At 50.4% G+C, this 17,768-nt stretch overlaps 1 protein-coding gene across 1 annotated transcript; it reads right to left on the minus strand.

Moving 5' to 3' along the window:
* Positions 1–2,850: 2,850 nt before the first annotated feature.
* LOC142915656 (protein Wnt-5b-like) lies at positions 2,851–13,844 on the minus strand. Its single transcript, XM_076061385.1, has 7 exons — positions 13,676–13,844; positions 12,595–12,703; positions 10,902–11,140; positions 9,806–10,137; positions 8,711–8,827; positions 7,137–7,446; positions 2,851–3,483 (listed from the first exon to the last, which is right to left on the minus strand). The coding sequence occupies exons 2-7, from the start codon at positions 12,678–12,680 to the stop codon at positions 3,389–3,391; spliced, it is 1,179 nt and encodes a 392-aa protein (XP_075917500.1). The 5' UTR covers positions 12,681–12,703; positions 13,676–13,844; the 3' UTR covers positions 2,851–3,388.
* Between the last annotated feature and the right edge of the window lie 3,924 nt (positions 13,845–17,768).

The raw sequence follows: 17,768 nt of genomic DNA on the forward strand, positions 1-17,768 counted from the left end.
TGACATGACATCACTAGCGAGGTACACCTCCCGCTGGCACTTCATGCCGATGAGGTCATGCTGAGTGGTGACGGCACAGAACGGGGATGGATTTTAAGTTGATTTAGATTCATTTTCCATTGCCCCCTCCCTTGGGTGCGTGAACTCAGCAACAACAACGTGAACATTATTGTGTGTACAGTGTGTGTGTACACCGCCTTTGCTCCCCACACACAGTGTGTATGTACACACTGTGTGTGTACGTACACACTGTGTGTGTGTGTACACTGTGTGTACGTACACACTGTGTGTGCGTGTAGTGGGGAGCAAAGGCGGTGTATTGGCCAGTCATCTCAGTCAGTCGACCCATGGCATCTTCTCATCAATTTATTTTTTAAAATGTATTTTTATTTGTTATTTGCATTACATTTTTTATTTTTTTAATATTTTATTTTGTTTATGTTTTTGTTTTCTATCTACGTGACTTTACCGAAAGAACCAGGAATATGGTAGCGCATTCTCTATTTGTTGCAGAGGTTCAAAGTTCAAATCCGACAGGCACACCTGGCTACCCCAGTAACATTCACCACAATATGCGCTGTTCTGCTTCACGGCGGATGTCAAACAGAGTATTGTGTCACTCACAACGCACAGGTCATTGCATGTTGGTGTCACGGTCAAAATTGTGGTTAATTCCAAAACATTCGGAAACTCTACAACGGAAATGACGCGTCAATGATCGCCCCCTACAGACAGAATTATGCCACGTGCAGGCCGGTGGAGGGCCACCTTGTGCTACACAGGGGCAGCTGCCACTTAGGGGCACCCTTCGATTGTTTGAAATTCAATACGAAACACCGAGTTGCTGAGGCAATTAGGCAAGCGACTTATGAGTGCAAATGTTGTTTATAACGTAGTGAATGCTTGGGAGCTTAATTGTACCTCGCTCCTCCTCACAGATTTACCCAGCCCACAGATCTTACATATGAAAAGCTAATGGTCAGTGAGGTCAGCAGCACTGTAGGTTCTGGTGTCAAGGACATGGGCCTGCATTAGCTGGTCCACTGCTATATAGTCCAGCGGATGTTCTTGCTTGGACCCGGCGTGAATCCACGATGTTGTCTGGATGCACAGATGCCAGAACAGCCTGTTGGAAATGAGAAGCCCAAAGGCTGCACAGAAGTCTAACAGCCTCCTACCATTGTTATTGAGTTGATCTGGCCCATGCCTTCCAATAGCTCCAGACCAGGTGCCAGCATCATCACCAACTCGGGCATTGAAGTCACCCAACAGGATGACTCTATCAGGAGGGGCCACTTTTAGCTAACACCTGTGACAGGAGGTCATAGAAGGAATCTGAATCCACGGGCTTGCATGCATCCCTCCACTGATGTTCATCTTCGGTGGGGGCGTAAGCAACCACCACCACCATTCTCTGCCTCCTGTTGATGGGGAGGCGAGCCCAAAGTAGCCTGGGGCTTACAGCTTCCCACACCTCGCCGCCACCTTCCCACGCCGCCTTCATTCTTTTTTTCAGAATAAGAGCCACTCCTTGTTGTTTGGCATTCTCCTGCCCTGAGTGGAGGACTCTGCACCCCTCATGATGATTGGAGTCAGAGCCAGTCCACTGGATCTCCCGAATGCCACAGAGATCCAGGCGGTACCGGTCCAGCTCTGTACAGAGTAGCAGCCTCTCCTCCACGTGGCCACTCTCAGTGGCTTTTTGCCATTTCTAGAGGAACCCCAAGGGTAAGGATTCAGGCATTGCTCATTCTGTGTAACTTCCTGGATAATTAAATTATCATCATTTACACTCCGCACCCAGTTGTTATTTTTGCTGTCATCTGATGTACCGATTTGGGGAGGCATCACGCGCGTGCAGGGGCAGAGCCACAGGGGGGGGGGGGCTGGGGGGGGGCTTAGCCCCCCCTGAAATTTTGGGAAAGTCGGTAATCGGGATAACCCGATATCTGGCTGCTGCAAAATGCTGCAGGCTGCCACCTTGTGCTGCCATCTTGTGCTGCCCTGCAGGCTGCCACCTAGTGCTGCCCTGCAGGCTACCACCTCGTGCTGCCCTGCAGGCTGCCACCTTGTGCTGCCACCCTGTGTGCTGCCCTGCAGGCTGCTTGAGCGGCAGCCTTTCGAACTTATCGGCCACGTCAGCGGCTCCGACCTAATAATAAACTCCGCGTTCAAATCCAATAAAATGTGTTTCATACATTTGTGGCGCCCATTGGAAAACATAAACTGGATATCGCAGAATGTTGAAGTCAGCAACCCCCCAAAGTCAAAATCATGGCTCCGCCCCTGCGCGTGTGGACAGATGGAGGGGAAACTCGTGAATGTTGCGCGATTCTAGTTTATCGATAATGAAACTGTTCCAGTGGGATAAGGCGTTGCTGGAGAGCGTTACGGTATCCATCATGACGCCCACTCTCCCCCCCCCCCCCCCCCCTTGGTTATCATTTGCAATCAATGCAGAACTAGTGCACCACTATACGCCATCATGAACACTACAGCCGACTTAATCGAGATCCAAAACGCACAGAAATTACAGTGATACTCTGATTTAACGTCGCTTCGCAAATTACGTGGTCACTTTATTAACCTCGCCACCCGATTTGCGTCGCCTCAACCCCCACACTCACGTCGCTGACAGCATCACCGTTCGTCCTCTCTCGTTATCCATCGCCTCTCAGCCCCTTCGCCTCCACCACCACCACCTACTACCACCATCACCACTTACTACTACCACCACTACCACCACCACCTACTACTACCACTACCACCACCACCATCACACTATCAATCGCTTCGGTATAACGCCGTTTCGATACTCAGGAACGCATCCCCGACGTCCACACACACAGATAGACACACAGAAAATTACTTTTATAGGCAAGGTTGTCTACAAGTGTAGCGTGAAGTGTATACAGTGCAACGCGGCTCAGTGAAGGGTATGACGGATGCTGCAGGGGCGGCTCCCTAAACAACTTTGTAGGGGTCACCGAACCGCACTGTGAACCCTCAGTGTGCCGAGTGAATGTTTCTAACATTTGGCAAAACGCGGCGTTAACAAGAACGGAGTTAAAAGGAACAACAAGGCCACTTAGTCACTAACCGCATTCAAGTGGTGACGGTCAAAAACAACGGTGCTTCTGCATTGTGGAAATTCACCATGTGCGGATGTTGACAAGTGTATAGTAGGGTAGTGAAGTGTAGCGTATCAACGTGTAGCGTTTGTAGTAGTGTAATGTATAGTGTGACGCGGCTCGTAGCGATGGGCATGCTGGATGCCGTGGTGCCCCAAACAAACTTCGTGGGGGTCACCAAACACCCGCAGGACCTGGGGCTGAAACCAGATGGAGTCCGATTTCAGCCGAGGCCACCCCTAGGCTGCGGCTTGAGGCTACTTGCACAAGAATTGATCGGTCCATGGGCACAGCTCGCAATCGACGTTCCAGTGGAGTTGTTCCTTGCATCCGCATTGCTTCTCCACCGTGACTAGGGGGGGGGGGGGAACAGCACGGGGCGAGAGTGCGAAACGAACGCGAGAAGCGTCGTCGTTTTGACCGCGAGATATTTTTTTTGACCGCGAGATTTTTTTCATCGCAATCTTGCGATCGCCGTTGACGCCGCCGTCTCCGTGCCGGCGTTGCTTGGGTGGCTGTCCTAGCCCAAGTTTTTGTTTCTATCCTAGCCCAAGTATTTGTTTCTATCCTAGCCCAAGCGCTGTATATGCTGGTCATAGCGAAGTACCGTAGGATATGAAAGTATGTTATCTGCACGATGCGCCCTAATAAAAAAAAGAACAAAGGCAAGTTTTCCGAGGGACATTACAGTAGTGTAGAATAGTGTAGATTGGTGTATAGTTGTATAGTGTAGCATGCAGCGTAGTGTATAGTGCAGTGGTTCTTAACCTGGGTTCGATCGAACCCCAGGGGTTCGGTGAGTCGATCTCAGGGGTTCGGCAGAGCCCCCGCCACGGAGGTCCGGACACACTTGAATTATTGTGTAAATTTGTGATGACACACACGGCCCGCTTGGCCATCACTGGCTGCAGATGATCATGCAACACTGCTTGGCCAATCAGCGCTGCGGGGAATTTAGTGCGTACTCAGTAGTCAACATGTGACTGTTGTTGTCGTACATCGTGTGATTTCTTTAATATTTTATCCATACTAACTATGTCGGGCAAAAGAAGTGGTCGGACGAATATGTACAACATGGATTCTCATGTATCACGGAACGTGATGGGAGTGAGCGTCCTATCTGCATGATTTGCAACGCCAAGTTGAGCAACTCTAGTCTTGCACCGGCAAAACTAAAGGAACACTTCTTGAAGCTGCATGGAGACGGGGAATACAAGAACACAACACTTGCTGAATTCAGGGTGAAGAGAGCCAGATTCGATGAAAGGGCCTCTCTGCCTGCTCTTGGATTTGTACCTGTTAACAAACCGATCCTGACAGCATCGTACGAAGTTGCTTACCTGATCGCAAAGCAGGGCAAGCCACACACCATTGGTGAAACACTTGTGAAACCAGCTGCATTAAAGATGGCGAATCTGATACTCGGAACAGCGGCCGAAGGTAAATTATCCCAAATTCCCCTTTCAAATGACACCATCAGTGACAGAATAGAAGACATGAGTAAAGACATCTTGGCTCAAGTAGTCGCGGATCTGATTTCAAGCCCGGCAAAATTCAGCCTTCAACTCGACGAAACCACAGACGTTTCTGATCTAAGCCAGCTTGCTGTTTTTGTACGCTATGTGAAAGACGACATGATTAAAGAAGAGTTTTTATTTTGTAAGCCTCTTACAACAACAACGAAGGCAGCCGATGTGAAGAAGCTTGTGGATGACTTCTTCAGAGACAACAATCTTTCATGGGATATGGTTTCTGCAGTTTGTACGGACGGAGCTCCAGTCATGCTGGGAAGAAAGTCTGGTTTTGGTGCGCTAGTAAAGGCCGATGCACCACACATCATTGTGACGCATTGTATTCTGCACAGGCATGCGTTGGCAACAAAAAACTTACCTCCAAAAATGGCAGAAGTATTAAAAACTGTGGTGGAATGTGTGAACTATGTGCGAAAAAGTGCTCTGAGGCACCGCATCTTCAGTGAGCTGTGTAAAGAAATGGGCTCTGAATTTGAGGTACTTCTGCTCCATTCTAATATTCGGTGGTTATCCCGGGGACAGGTGCTGAATCGTGTTTTTGCCATGCGTGTGGAATTAGCCCTGTTTTTGCAAGAGCACCAACACTGCCATGCAGATTGCTTCAAAAATCCTGAGTTCATTCTCATTTTAGCGTACATGGCTGATATATTCGCAGCTCTCAATCATCTCAATCAGCAGATGCAGGGTGGTGGAGTCAATATCATGGAAGCGGAAGAACACCTGAAGGCTTTTCAAAAAAAGCTACCGTTATGGAAACGACGAACATAGAACAATAACTTCGCAAACTTCCCGCTTCTGGACGACTGTGCAAGTAAGATCGAAGATGTGTCTGGAATCGGAGATATTTCTGTATCCACGGAACTGAAGCAAACAATTGCCACGCACTTAGATGAGCTTGCAAAGTCTCTCGACGGATATTTCCCTACAAGAGAGTCATATCCAGCATGGGTGAGACAGCCGTTCACGTTTGCTGTTGAAACAGCAGATGTCAATGATGAATTCCTCGACGAAATCATTGAAATTCAGCAGAGCCAGGTTCAACAGCAACTCTTCAGAACAACAACGCTCTCAACGTTTTGGTGTCGACAAATGAACAAGTATCCAGTTATTGCTAAGAAAGCCCTGGATTTTTTATACCATTTGTTACAACATATCTTTGTGAGCAATCCTTTTCGAGGATGCTGGACATAAAAACGAAGAAAAGGAACAGACTTTGCTGTGAAAATGACATGAGAGTGGCACTTGCCAAGGTGAAGCCACGCATATCTGAACTGATCTCTCAAAGGCAACAGCAGAAGTCACATTGATTTCCAGGTATGTAATTTGTTGTGAGTTTATGCATTGTGTTGGTTTTATTCTTTGAACAAGGTAATGTTCATGCACGGCTCATTTTGTGTACCAGTAAAAAATATATCTATGTCTTGAATTTGAAAAAAATCACATTTTATTTTTCACTAAAGAGGGGTTCGGTGAATGCGCATATGAAACTGGTGGGGTTTGGTACCTCCAACAAGGTTAAGAACCACTGGTATAGTGTGTGATGTGTAGTCGTGCATTGCAGTGTATAGTGTGCGTGCTGAACTTCTTCACACCGTACGTAGCTAACCATGCTCAGGAGGTGCGGGGGAAGGGCAAACACTAAAAGTGCTTCTAAAGAAGAGCTTTAAATCTAAGCGCCTTCTAATATCGGAAGAGCATTCCAGACGGCCACAGAAGCACATCCGAGAGCGCTGCGCAATGATGCAGTGACCACCGCCTTTGTTCGATGGCCGAGCCAAAAAGCCGTTGCTACCAAGATGACCGGAGTTTGTTCCAACGGTTCACGCTCCTGGACGAGATCATTTTTTTTACCGTGGTTTATTTGTGGAAAGCCGAGTGGCTGAGCGGAATCAAAATGGCTGACTCCGTTTCAGATCGCGGGCTCCCAATTCCGTGTTTCGGCCGTCCGTAATTTCAACAATAAATGCTGCTACGTTTGAGTTGTACATTTTTGCTCGATACCAGATTAGAAAAATTCCGAAAATGTCCTTTCACTGAAATGTGACACACATGTAGAGAGAGACATCAGAGGTTGTGGGTTCGATGCCTGCCCCTGCTGCTGCATATTTGGAGTCTGCGTCTCATCATCATCACGGTGGCTAGTAGATGTTAACTATCTCGCCTGATATGCAGGGGTCGTGGGTTCAATCCCAACTCTGACAATGACCGCTGTTGTATGTTTGGAGCGTTTCAGATCTGCCTTGTGCTCGCGGATCTGGTCAGAGACGTGATGTTTCGTTTACCCAACGTAACAATCACCACATGTGCAACTTCGTTTGTAGACTCCAGGGCATTGCAGGTCAGGAATGACATCCTTCACAGATGGGATTAGATCACGGATTTTATGTAATATGAAATAGTTGCCGCTTTTTAATGAATAGTTTTAGTTTATTTTCGGGGAGGGGAGGGGGGGTGGGTGGGGTGAGGTGTGCACCTTGAGAGGTGTCGTATCCTCTGTCACAGCACGTGACGGAGCGTCCCTCGGTGGCCCCCTCCGAGGTGATGCTGTACTGCGGCCCCACCGTGCCGGGGACGCCGTGAGTCTCGTCGCGCTCGCAATACTCCGGGCTGGCGTTCACGTGAACCAGGTCGCTCGCCGTGGGCGCCGTCAACCGCTCGTTCACCGCCTCCAGACGCCGGCGGGGCCAGCGGGCGGCGCCGCCCCTGCCGCCGTTGGCGCCTCCGGCACTGCCCCCACCGTTGTGGCTTACCAGCTGCACGGCGGAACTTCTGTCGTACTTTTCCTGCGGCAACCATAATCGTCGTCATCAGGGGATGTGGTGGTTGTTGAGTGAATGCGGGGAGCTCCCTTAGCTGTGAGGGACCCCCCCCCTCCCCCACCCCCCACCCCCGTCTGTAACCCTCCTATGGATTCATCCTCACTCTTGGTTCTTTCGGTAAAGTCACGTAGGTAAAGAAAATAAAAGATAAAAAATTGTAATCACGACGTTTCGATTGCAACACAAGCAATCATCATCAGGTGTGACAACCACAGCAAGAACATTTTACTGAAGTGGGAGAGAAACCGGAGTCAAGGGGTTTATACTGGCCATGGTAGGGGGGGGGGGGAGTGGGCGGGGCTGTAGGTGCAGGAAGAGGGGCCAGTGGGGAGAGAGCCACGCATCTACAACGATTGCCGCCAACACGGATGGTGGCACTCGCAACAAAATAGCCGCACTGCCAAGCGCTGACGATGTAATTAACTCTGTAAAATAAACTAGTATCCGGTAAATAAGAGGGAACAACTATGAACTGTTCAATTTTACTTGGTTAATAACACATTTTAATGATTGCTCAGTTTGTATCTGTCCTCTGGGTTGAAGTTATGTCTGTGTTTGTATATCTGGATGGCTTCATGAACAAATCTTTGATGGTAGCCAGACGGCTTGCAGAGCACTTTGGTCTCGGAGAAAACAATATCATGGGAGCCCACGGCGTTGTAGCAGTGATCAGCCACGGCGGAAAATTTAGTCCTGCCGTATTTCAAATCTCGCGGATACGGTCTGAGACATGACATTTCATTTCCCCAATGTAACAATCGAAACAAATGCAACTCAGTTTGTAAACTCCAGGGTATTGCATGTCAGGAATGACATCCTTCACAGATGGGATTAGATCAGGGGTTGTGTACTGTACTGAATCGGACCTGGATCTTGTGCTTGTTTTTAAGATTTTGGAAATCTTTTTGGTAACGCCTGCTATGTATGGTGACGTGATGGTTCCCCCACCCCCACCATGCCCAGTATAAACCCCTTGACTCCGGCTTCTTTCCCACTTCAGCAAAATTTCTTGCTGTGGTTGTCACACCTGATGACGATTGCTTGTGTTGCAATCGAAACGTCGTGATTTTTTAAATATTTTTATTTTTTATTTTCTTTACCTCCGTGACTTTACCGAAATATCCTTGCGGTCATGAAACTTCAAATCTAGAAGGCTTCATCCTCGTCACTCCCACCCCACACTCACCTCCTCTGGGTGCAGTCTCATCACCTGCAGCCGTGAGCTCACCTTCAGAAAGTTCCCAACGCTGCGAAAGTCGGCGAGCTGCTGCCAGCAGATTTTCAGCATGCAGGTGCCAAATAACACGTGGCACTTGCAGCCCATGTACGCCAGATTGTACACCGCCTGCAGCACCACCACCACCACCGTCATCATCGTCACCACCACCACCACCACCACACTCACCGCCACCATCATAATCGCCACTACCAACCGCCGTTCGCTAACAAGTGGCGGTGACGTCACGACGGCACCTGTGCCTGCGTCCGGGGATGGAATTCCTTTCCAGCTCAGACCCAGCGTGCCCTTCGCCACAAACATCACCTCTTGCTGTGTGTAACGGCTCTCTCGCTGCTCCAGCAGTTCAACTGCTGGGGTATGCTTTTTCGCCCTAAAGACGACCGCTTTGTGGTGTTGCGATCAAAGCAGCGTGGACGTTTTATTTTTTCTACCTCCGTGATGACTTTACCGAAAGAACCCAAAGGGGTGTGGATTCCTGCAGTCGCGAAAGCTTCAAATCAAGATTCATGCATAACAATAATCTTAAATGTAAGAACTGTATCCTGCGACCAGACGTTATTGTACTTGAAACATAAACCGGTAAAATTTTGATTTAAAGCTTTCGTGATTGCAGGGATTCATATTCTTGGTTTTTTCGGTAAAGTCACGTAGAAGGGAAAAATGAAATAATAAATAAATATATAAGCCAATTCAATTCTCACGATGTTTCGACTGCAACACAAGCAATCATCAGGTGTGAAAACCACAGCAAGAAAATTTGAAAAAAGTTGTGTTTTTTTCTTCAAATTTTGATGATGATTGTTTGTGTTGCAGTCGAAACGTCGTGAGAATTTTAATGTTCATATTTTTATTTTTTTATTATTTTATTGTTTCCCTTCTACATGACTTCACCGAAAGAACCAAGAATATAACCGGTGAAAGTTAAAGCGAGAATCATTGCATCAATCACGATTGGTAATACAACCCGAGCCGACAAAGCCGAACCTAATTTGCATTGATCGCATAAAATAACTTTTTTCCATTACATTTGTTTTTTTAATGACAATACACACACATGCACAACCCACCCGTTCACCCACTCACCAGCCGGCCGGCCTCGTTGTTGTGCAAATTCATCGCCAAAGACTCCCCTCCTTGCCCGCTGCCACGATTGTGATCGCCCGCATCCACGAACCACTTGGCGAATTGGTATCCGTATTCGACGTCGTCTCCGGAGCCGCCCCGCCGAGCATCCGGCGGTAGCTTCATGGCGTGGGGAACGACCCAGGAGCAAGCACCCTGCAGGGCCCCCTGGCGGCAGGCGCGCGCCACCACGTGGGCCACTCCGGCAGCGGTGACGGCGGAGACGAACGCGGCCTCGCGCGAGCCTGGGGAGACTCCCAGGGGGGCGTCGTGCGTGAAGCCCGCCCCGTCAGCTGGAGACGGTGTGGCCAGACCGGTGTGGGAAGGGGTTTTGGGGGAGAACACGCCAAGCAGGTGGTAGGGAAAACGTCGCCTATTTAGAGACAGACCCCTCTCACGGGATTTGCCCGGGGACCGAACAATGGGCTCCGCGGCCCTGCGAAAGGAGAGCCCCCGAATCGGCGGCGTGGGGGCGCGCAGCTCAGAAGCGGCAGCAGCACGAGCGGCTGGGGAGAGCTCCCACCCTCAAGGACCGACACGAGTGGGGACCAGGGGGATCGTCGCCGCGGGTAGGAGCCGAGCGCCGTCTCCAACTCCGCGGAATAGATCTCGGGACAGGGAAACGATCAGGTGACGGGTATTACGATCGCTGCTTTTACAGCGGCCGACCTGGGGAGCGAACTAGGGCCGGTGGGACGTCCGGGACCCCCAAGAGGCGTGCCAGGAGCGTCAGGAGCAGTGAAGCGAGCGAGCCGCAGCCTGGCACTGGCCCAGAGCGAAGGCGGTTGCCATCGGGATAACGGGGCGGCCGCTTGGGCCGCCCGCGGACATCTCCTGCTGCCCGAGGACGGGAACTCTGCGAAGCAGAGTCGCGTAGGGGAGGGGGAAACCCCTGGAGGAGGAACGCGGGAACTCCGAAGCAGAGTCGCGTAGGGGTGGGAGGTGGGCGACCCCACCCCCTTTCCCCCCCAAAAAAAGCTTCTGTGTGCGTGTCTCGGGGAAGCGGTCGGGCACCTTAGGTGCGAGTGGATGTGGCGGGCTCGCTCTGACCCCTTACCCGACTCGGCCACGAGGTCCAGTGCGTCCTCCGCGCTAGGCACGGTGCAGTTCCACCGTTTGCCCTGGAACTGGTGCCGGCACTCGGACAGCGCCAGGTGGACGCCCTCGGCCACGTGCGCCACGTGGTCCCGGTGCCGCAGGCATATTCTGCGCTGTGCGGGAGACAGCCCCGGCACCCAAATGCACAGCGGCCGATACTCGGAGGGGTCAAAGTTGGGGGCCCACAGTGCGAGCGACCTGCAGAGGGATGGGGGCGGAAGTCACGGTGGCCGGGGGATGTTGACTACCTCGCCTGGTACGCAGGCAGTTGTGGGTTCGATCCCAACCCCTTAAAAAATGCCTGCTGCTGCATGTACGTTTTGAGTTTGCATGTCTCTCCCCGTGGTTGCGTGGATTCATCTCCAGGTCCCTCTGGTTTAGAATCAACGTCTCTACGCGTTTGGAGTGATTTGGCTGCTGCTATAAATCAGCACGTGATGATGATATCGGCCACTTTCTTGAGCTATAAAGTGCGATAGCCAGGCCTCTCCTGAAAAAGTGCTACATGATAAAAAGTTAAATAGAGCAAATATCTGTGGAATTTCTACAGGTTTGTAAATTTGAATATTACACGATGTACACACACACACACGAGTTATTCTTCTCTGAAGTTGTGTAGTGACACAGCGCCGACCGCTGTCCAGCGGCGGCAACTGCTGTGGACAGCAAGTGCACTCACGCCGTCGAGAGTCTACACACGGCCGCTGCGTGCCGGCAGGGCGGAGGAACCGGGGCAAGGGTCACGGAAGACCTCACAGGGAGGGAGGCCCCTGGAACCCTCTGGTTGGTTTGAGAAGGGAGGTGGGGCCAGGGGCGGGGCCAGGGCAGGGCCAGGGGCGGGGCCAGGCCAGGCCAGGGGCCAGGGGCAATATAAAAGCAGCGGTGAGAGCGCTCCGGGCTGCCGGTACTGGGAATGGACTCTTCTTCTCATTGTCGCCTTCACCGGTAATTGTGCGGCCGGACAGCGGTTGGTCGTCTCGGTCGACGCAACGCGGTTCAGGGTCGTGTCTGGGCCGCGGCTGTACGGCAGCGTGGTCGAGAGAGAGAGGCCGGAGTTGGTGTAACGGAAATAAGAGACGGTGCCTCCTGCGACTGCATCGTCTCCGACTGTGCGTGTGCGTGCCGCACGCCGGAGGAGGACGCTACATGGGCGCAGGATGGGAAACAAGCGATTGTCTTTTAGCGCGCAAGACCCCGGCCGAGCCAAGTGACTCTTTCCTCAGCGGCGACCTGGCGATCATCACGCTGACACTTACAGCAGTAGGCAAACACTCTCAACGCGTGCTTCTAAATGTGGAGGGAATAATCGGAGGACCCCGGAATAAAAATTCTTAAGACGACCACGGGGAAAAATATAGCAACTCCAAATATACGGCATGTGTCAAGGTCGCGATTGAACCCACGACCTCCTGCATAACAGCCGAGGTCGTCAACATCTCCTAGCCACCATGGTGCCCCAATATACCGCGCTAGATACTGTATATGTGATGTATATACACGCACACGATAAAAAAAATCCCGTACAACAACCGTATTGAGTGTGCAAAATAGAGGCAAGGTAAGAAGGGTGCTCAAATCGACGTCGAAACTTGTGAGCTCTCATCGCAGCAGTGAGGACGAAGACAGCGGCAGTGGCGGCGGCTTGCGGTCACCACAAGGAGGCGCTGGCGACTGCCCACAGCTGTGCCAAGGCGCAGAGCCCCAGCGGGAACCAGTCCACACGTCGCAGGGGATCCATCGAAATCCTCGTGGTCAGCGGCGCTGCGCAGAAGAGAAGCGGCCCGGTGGTGACGATGTTAACTCCCTCGCCTGGTACACAAGAGGTCGTGGGTTCGACCCTGACGATGCCCGCTGCCGTATGTTTTGAGTTTTCACGTCTCGCTCATCATCATCATCATCACCACCATGGTGGCTGGGAGATGTTCATTACCTCGCGTGGTACGCGGGATCGAACCCACGACCGCTTGCGTACCAGGCGAGGGAGTTAACATCTCCTAGCCACAGTGATCGTGACCAACTCGACTGCCGTCACTCTGGTGGGTACGATGGAATTAAGCTGCGGTAACGACGTTAAATCTATGAATGCATGCGGGGTATATGGAGGTGCGGGCTATCTGAATTTCTGCGGGTTACATGCTTGAAACTACGGTAGTCTCAATGGAGCGTGGCTGCTGGTGGAGGGGGGTGAGGGCATGTGAGGATGATGAGTCTCCCCGGTATCGTCTGAAGAGCGCGATGGGCCGGGGAGTTTCATGCTCCCCACCGTGAAACACTTGCACACGCACACACAAAGACAAAGGTCCCCCGTGCAAGCCTTAGACCGTCGAGGCAAGTACCGTTAGCGAGTAGCGGCGCCACGCTCGGCCGCCTTTGTCTCCCCTGTGGCGAGGTCTACCCATCGCACCAGGTGTGCTCATTTGAGGCCGAGTATACCTAGGGGAGGCCCAGGACCGGTTCAGATAATCGTCACTGGCGTTGGCCGTGAGCGAGGGAACTGAAATCGGGTCAAGAATTGACTCCACCTACGTTCATCAGATTTATATTTTTAAGGCCGGAAGTTTGACCACTCGCTCGCTCCCTTCGGGGCGAAGCGGCTAAGGAGCGAAATCCTTTCGCGTGAAGACGAAAAAAAACTCGCCCGCAATGTGGCGCCATTCCGATTGCAAACGGTGCGACACTTCGGGACGTGCTCCACGGGCCGTGGACGAGTTTCCCCGTCGTCGGCAGTCTCACCTGGCAGGTGCACAGGCAGGTACACAGCCTGGCAGGCAGGTAGGTAGGCTGGCAGGCAGGAAGGCAGGGCAGGCAGGTGGGGCAGGCAGGCAGGCGGGTAGGCAGGCAGGCAGGCGGGCAGGTAGGCGGGCAGGCAGGCAGTGGAATCCACACCCCCGCAGTGTCAGCGGAGGGCCCTTTTATAGATCTTGTTGTTTGTCAAATTAGTCATCACGGCGTGCTCATCACGAGTCCACGTGCTCCCGAGATGATCTCATCCCACACACACCTGCAGCCACTTTCCACAAAGCCCTGCCCCCCTCCCCACGTGCGTCCCTCGCTCCTCATCAATCAAGAGACACCCTGCCCCCAACGCCATCACTCTGACTGCCACAGTGATAGACTTGGGGGGTGGGTTATGTCCGCAACGTTGTGTCCACGTTCACGCAGATGCGTAAACGTGGTTTTCTCGACATATTATTTATGTTGAGTTTAACACGTAGGCTTTCGCGACCAATATTATTCACAATCAAGGTTTTTGGGTTAGATCGTGTTATTTAATGTGTTTTAACTCTCCACCACCCGACACGGCCAAACAGTAAAAAAAGTGTCACGTTTAAAAAAGACAAATAGTTCACTGCTTTAGCCAATCGGTGTGTTGAAGAGTGAATCAACATCATTTAAATTTTTTGAGTAGTACGACGTTTCGCTGGTAATTACATTCAGTATCAACGGGCGATTTGCCAGAATGGTGAAGCCCTCTCCACTTGCTCCCGGTCTTAAATAGAGCAGCAGCAGGGTGACGTCATCATTTAACCCAGTCTGGTGCGGTGATTTGAGGCGGAGCGGGTATTGTAATTATATAATAGATTGGTAATCATTCAATCGTTATTCATTGGTTTTTTTCCCATGTAAGGAATTGTTTGGATTGCCACGTACGGCGCGAAAGAAGTCCAACGTCTATGTTGAGTGATCGCTGCACTCTCACGGGTCACTACGCTCTACCGTACAACACCGCGCGGTCTGTCAAAGGCCCTCCTCGCTCGTGGGTGAGTTATTCAAGGCAGAGCCATACGGTGAAGAACAGAAGTCAACGGAAGCCCGCGAATGTGTTAACAAATTCATCAATAACGGAGGTTTTTTGGGGTCAGATCGCGTAAATGTGTAAATGTTGTGTTGTTGAACCCGCCGCCACCCGAGACAGCCAACCAGTGAGGGTTGTCACGTAAACAGAACGTGGCCAATTCGTCACTGGTACAGCACGCCGGTTGTGTGTTGGAGAGCTGGCTAGCTGTCACCTGAAGCTCGTTGTGATTAATGGCGAAACGTCATGGTACTCAGTTTGTTAATGTCGTGGCTTGGCTGTCCAACACACAACCGGTGTTCTGTACTAGTATACTACACTATACACTACACTATACACTACACTATACACTACACTACTATACACTAATATACACTACACTATACACTACACTATACACTACACTATACACTAATATACACTACACTATACACTACTATACACTACACTATACACTACTATACACTACTATACACCAATATACACTACACTATACACTACACTATACACTACACTATACACTACACTATGCACTAATATACACTACACTATACACTACACTATACACTACTATACACTACACTATACACTGCACTATACACTGACATACACGACACTATACACTAATATACACTACACAATACACTACACTATACACTACTATACACTACACTATACACTACACTATACACTAATATACACTACACTATACACTAATATACACTACTATACACTACACTATACACTGCACTATTATACACTACACTATACACTACACTATACACTACACTATACACTACACTATACACTACTATACACTACACTATACACTGCGCTATACACTAGTACACACTACACTATACACTACACTATACACTAATATACACTACACTATAAACTAATATACACTACCCTATACACTACACTATACACTAATATACACTACACTATACACTACACTACACACTCGTGCTGTGCTAGTGACGAATCGGCCACGTTCTGTTCATGTGACAACCCTTACTGGTTGGCTGTGTCGGGTGGTGGCGGGTTTTAACGACACAACATTTATATTTGTACGCGATCTGACCCCACAAAAACCTCTCGTGGATGATAATGTTCGTTACAGCCTGCTACGTGTTAAACCGTTCAGAAATGCTTCGTATAATTCACAGCAGCCATTATAAACCATGATGTTGTCTTAAACAGAGACATCCTCCGACGAAAGTAAAATCATTGATCGGCCTACGCTTTAAAAGCGCTGGCATTGCAGCGGCACTGCGGTGTTACCACACAACAAATCTGCACCGCTGATTGTAGAGGCTTGGGGGGATTTGCCAAGGCCACTCCGTCATCAAGAAGGGCCCCTGGTGACTGTCGCGGTCCCCAAGTGACGAGATTCATTCCCCGGGCCGGACGAACGAACGGCCGGGGGCGGCGCAGCACGTGACGCAAGAGTCACGTCGGCTGGGGGTCTCGGTCGGTGATGCCCAGAGGGGCGGCAAGGGAAATCCGGCCAGGCCCCTCTGACGGCCGATAGCCGAGAAGCACCGAACGTTGGTGAAGCTGCTTGTTGTGATTACTGACGAAACGTCGTGTTCACGTTGTTCATGTTTGGGCTTTGCTCTCCAGCGCACCGCTGTTGCCGTGCTAGTGACGAATTGGGCCACGTTCTGTTCACGGGACAAACTAACTGGCTGCGTCGGGTGGTGGCGGGTTTAACGACACATTTATATATTTACGCGATCTAACACAAAAAACACCTCTATCACGGAGGTAATTCATGATTTGCAGCGGAATGTAGTTTGTGTGTTACAAGTCCTGCCACGCGCGACAATGGTCAGACAACATTTGTCTTTATCCTGGGACCTCCTGTTGCCAGCGCCAAAAAGTGATGGTAGGTTTGTCCACCTTTTTGTCTGGCAACGAAACAGCGGCGTCAAGATGTTAAAACGCCAAACTGAAACCTTTTACAAGGAATCACGTTGCTGCATTCACCACAATGCTTGTGGTCAAAATGCAAACAAAAAACGTACTCTGATCATATATGATGATGCATTGTCTTTGAAACTGCTTGGGTCTACACCAGAGACGCATTTTTGGCCTTTTGGCGTCCTCTGGTCTAACACCGTCTGAGACGAGGCTCCTAAGAAAGCTGTCTCTGGTGTGGGCCAATCAGTTTTCAAATACAATGCATCATCAAATATTATCAGAGTGTGTTGTTTTTGTTTGCATTCTGACCACAAGCATTGTGGTTAATGCAGCAACGTGATTCCTTGTTAAAAGGTTTCAGTTTTGGTGTTTTAACATCTTAACGCTGCTGTTTCGTTGCCAGAAGAAAAGGGGAAAACCCCTATGATCATGTATTCGTCTGTTTGGTTTTTATTTTATCCGCAAATTTCAGGACTAACTGAGCAGCACCTCAATTACTGTTTTCAAGCCGATGCGGTTGAGTTTCTAAGAGACTGACGTTGTACAATGGACTGATATCCTTTAGGCTCCTCACTGAAATCTATTTGAAACCCAATTTCATCTCAAAATGCCTTTTTTTGCTGATGGATTTCTGAGCAGCTCCAGTTGTTTATCTTGAGTGTCGTTGGGACGGACGGATGGACGGATCTGCAGCGAGGGCATTGAGCCAGAATCGCCGAGACCCTGGGTTTGAATCCAAGCAACAACCGCCTAATGTTTAAACCGTACCCTTAAATGTGTACATTTGATGTCGGCCAAATCACCAACGACTACGCTAACCATCATGCTAAAAATAGTTCTCACTTAATTTGGGCCAAGTTCCAGCTCTACACAAATAAATATTTTTTTTCTCACCATAATTCGACTCGTCCAATCAACATGCTGTTTGTTCGCCTCGTCGCAGGGCATCGACGTGAAGTGTTGTGCCCCCTCCTCCTGGTGGGTGTGTGTGTCAATCGAAGGTCATTTGAAGGGAATCTCAGAAACGCTTGCGAAATCCGCCTCGCGAGCGGGGGGAGGGGTGGTGGAGGCCGCCGCTCCGCTTCGCGAGAGTTCCAGACG

The sequence above is a fragment of the Petromyzon marinus genome, unplaced genomic scaffold (assembly GCF_048934315.1).
Source record: "Petromyzon marinus isolate PM22_M1 ecotype Great Lakes invasive population unplaced genomic scaffold, UKy_Petmar_22M1.pri1.0 PM_G_Scaffold_33, whole genome shotgun sequence".
Classification (NCBI taxonomy): domain Eukaryota; kingdom Metazoa; phylum Chordata; class Hyperoartia; order Petromyzontiformes; family Petromyzontidae; genus Petromyzon; species Petromyzon marinus.

Excerpts from the sequence above, each read along its gene's own strand:
- LOC142915656 (XM_076061385.1), bottom strand. The coding sequence starts at position 12,680 with ATGGATCCCCTGCGACGTGTGGACTGGTTCCCGCTGGGGCTCTGCGCC. Across the intron at positions 10,138-10,901 it reads GGACCTCGTGGCCGAGTCGG|CTGACGGGGCGGGCTTCACG; the intron begins GTAAGGGGTCAG and ends CACCGTCTCCAG. Across the intron at positions 8,828-9,805 it reads ACAACGAGGCCGGCCGGCTG|GCGGTGTACAATCTGGCGTA; the intron begins GTGAGTGGGTGA and ends GTGGTGCTGCAG.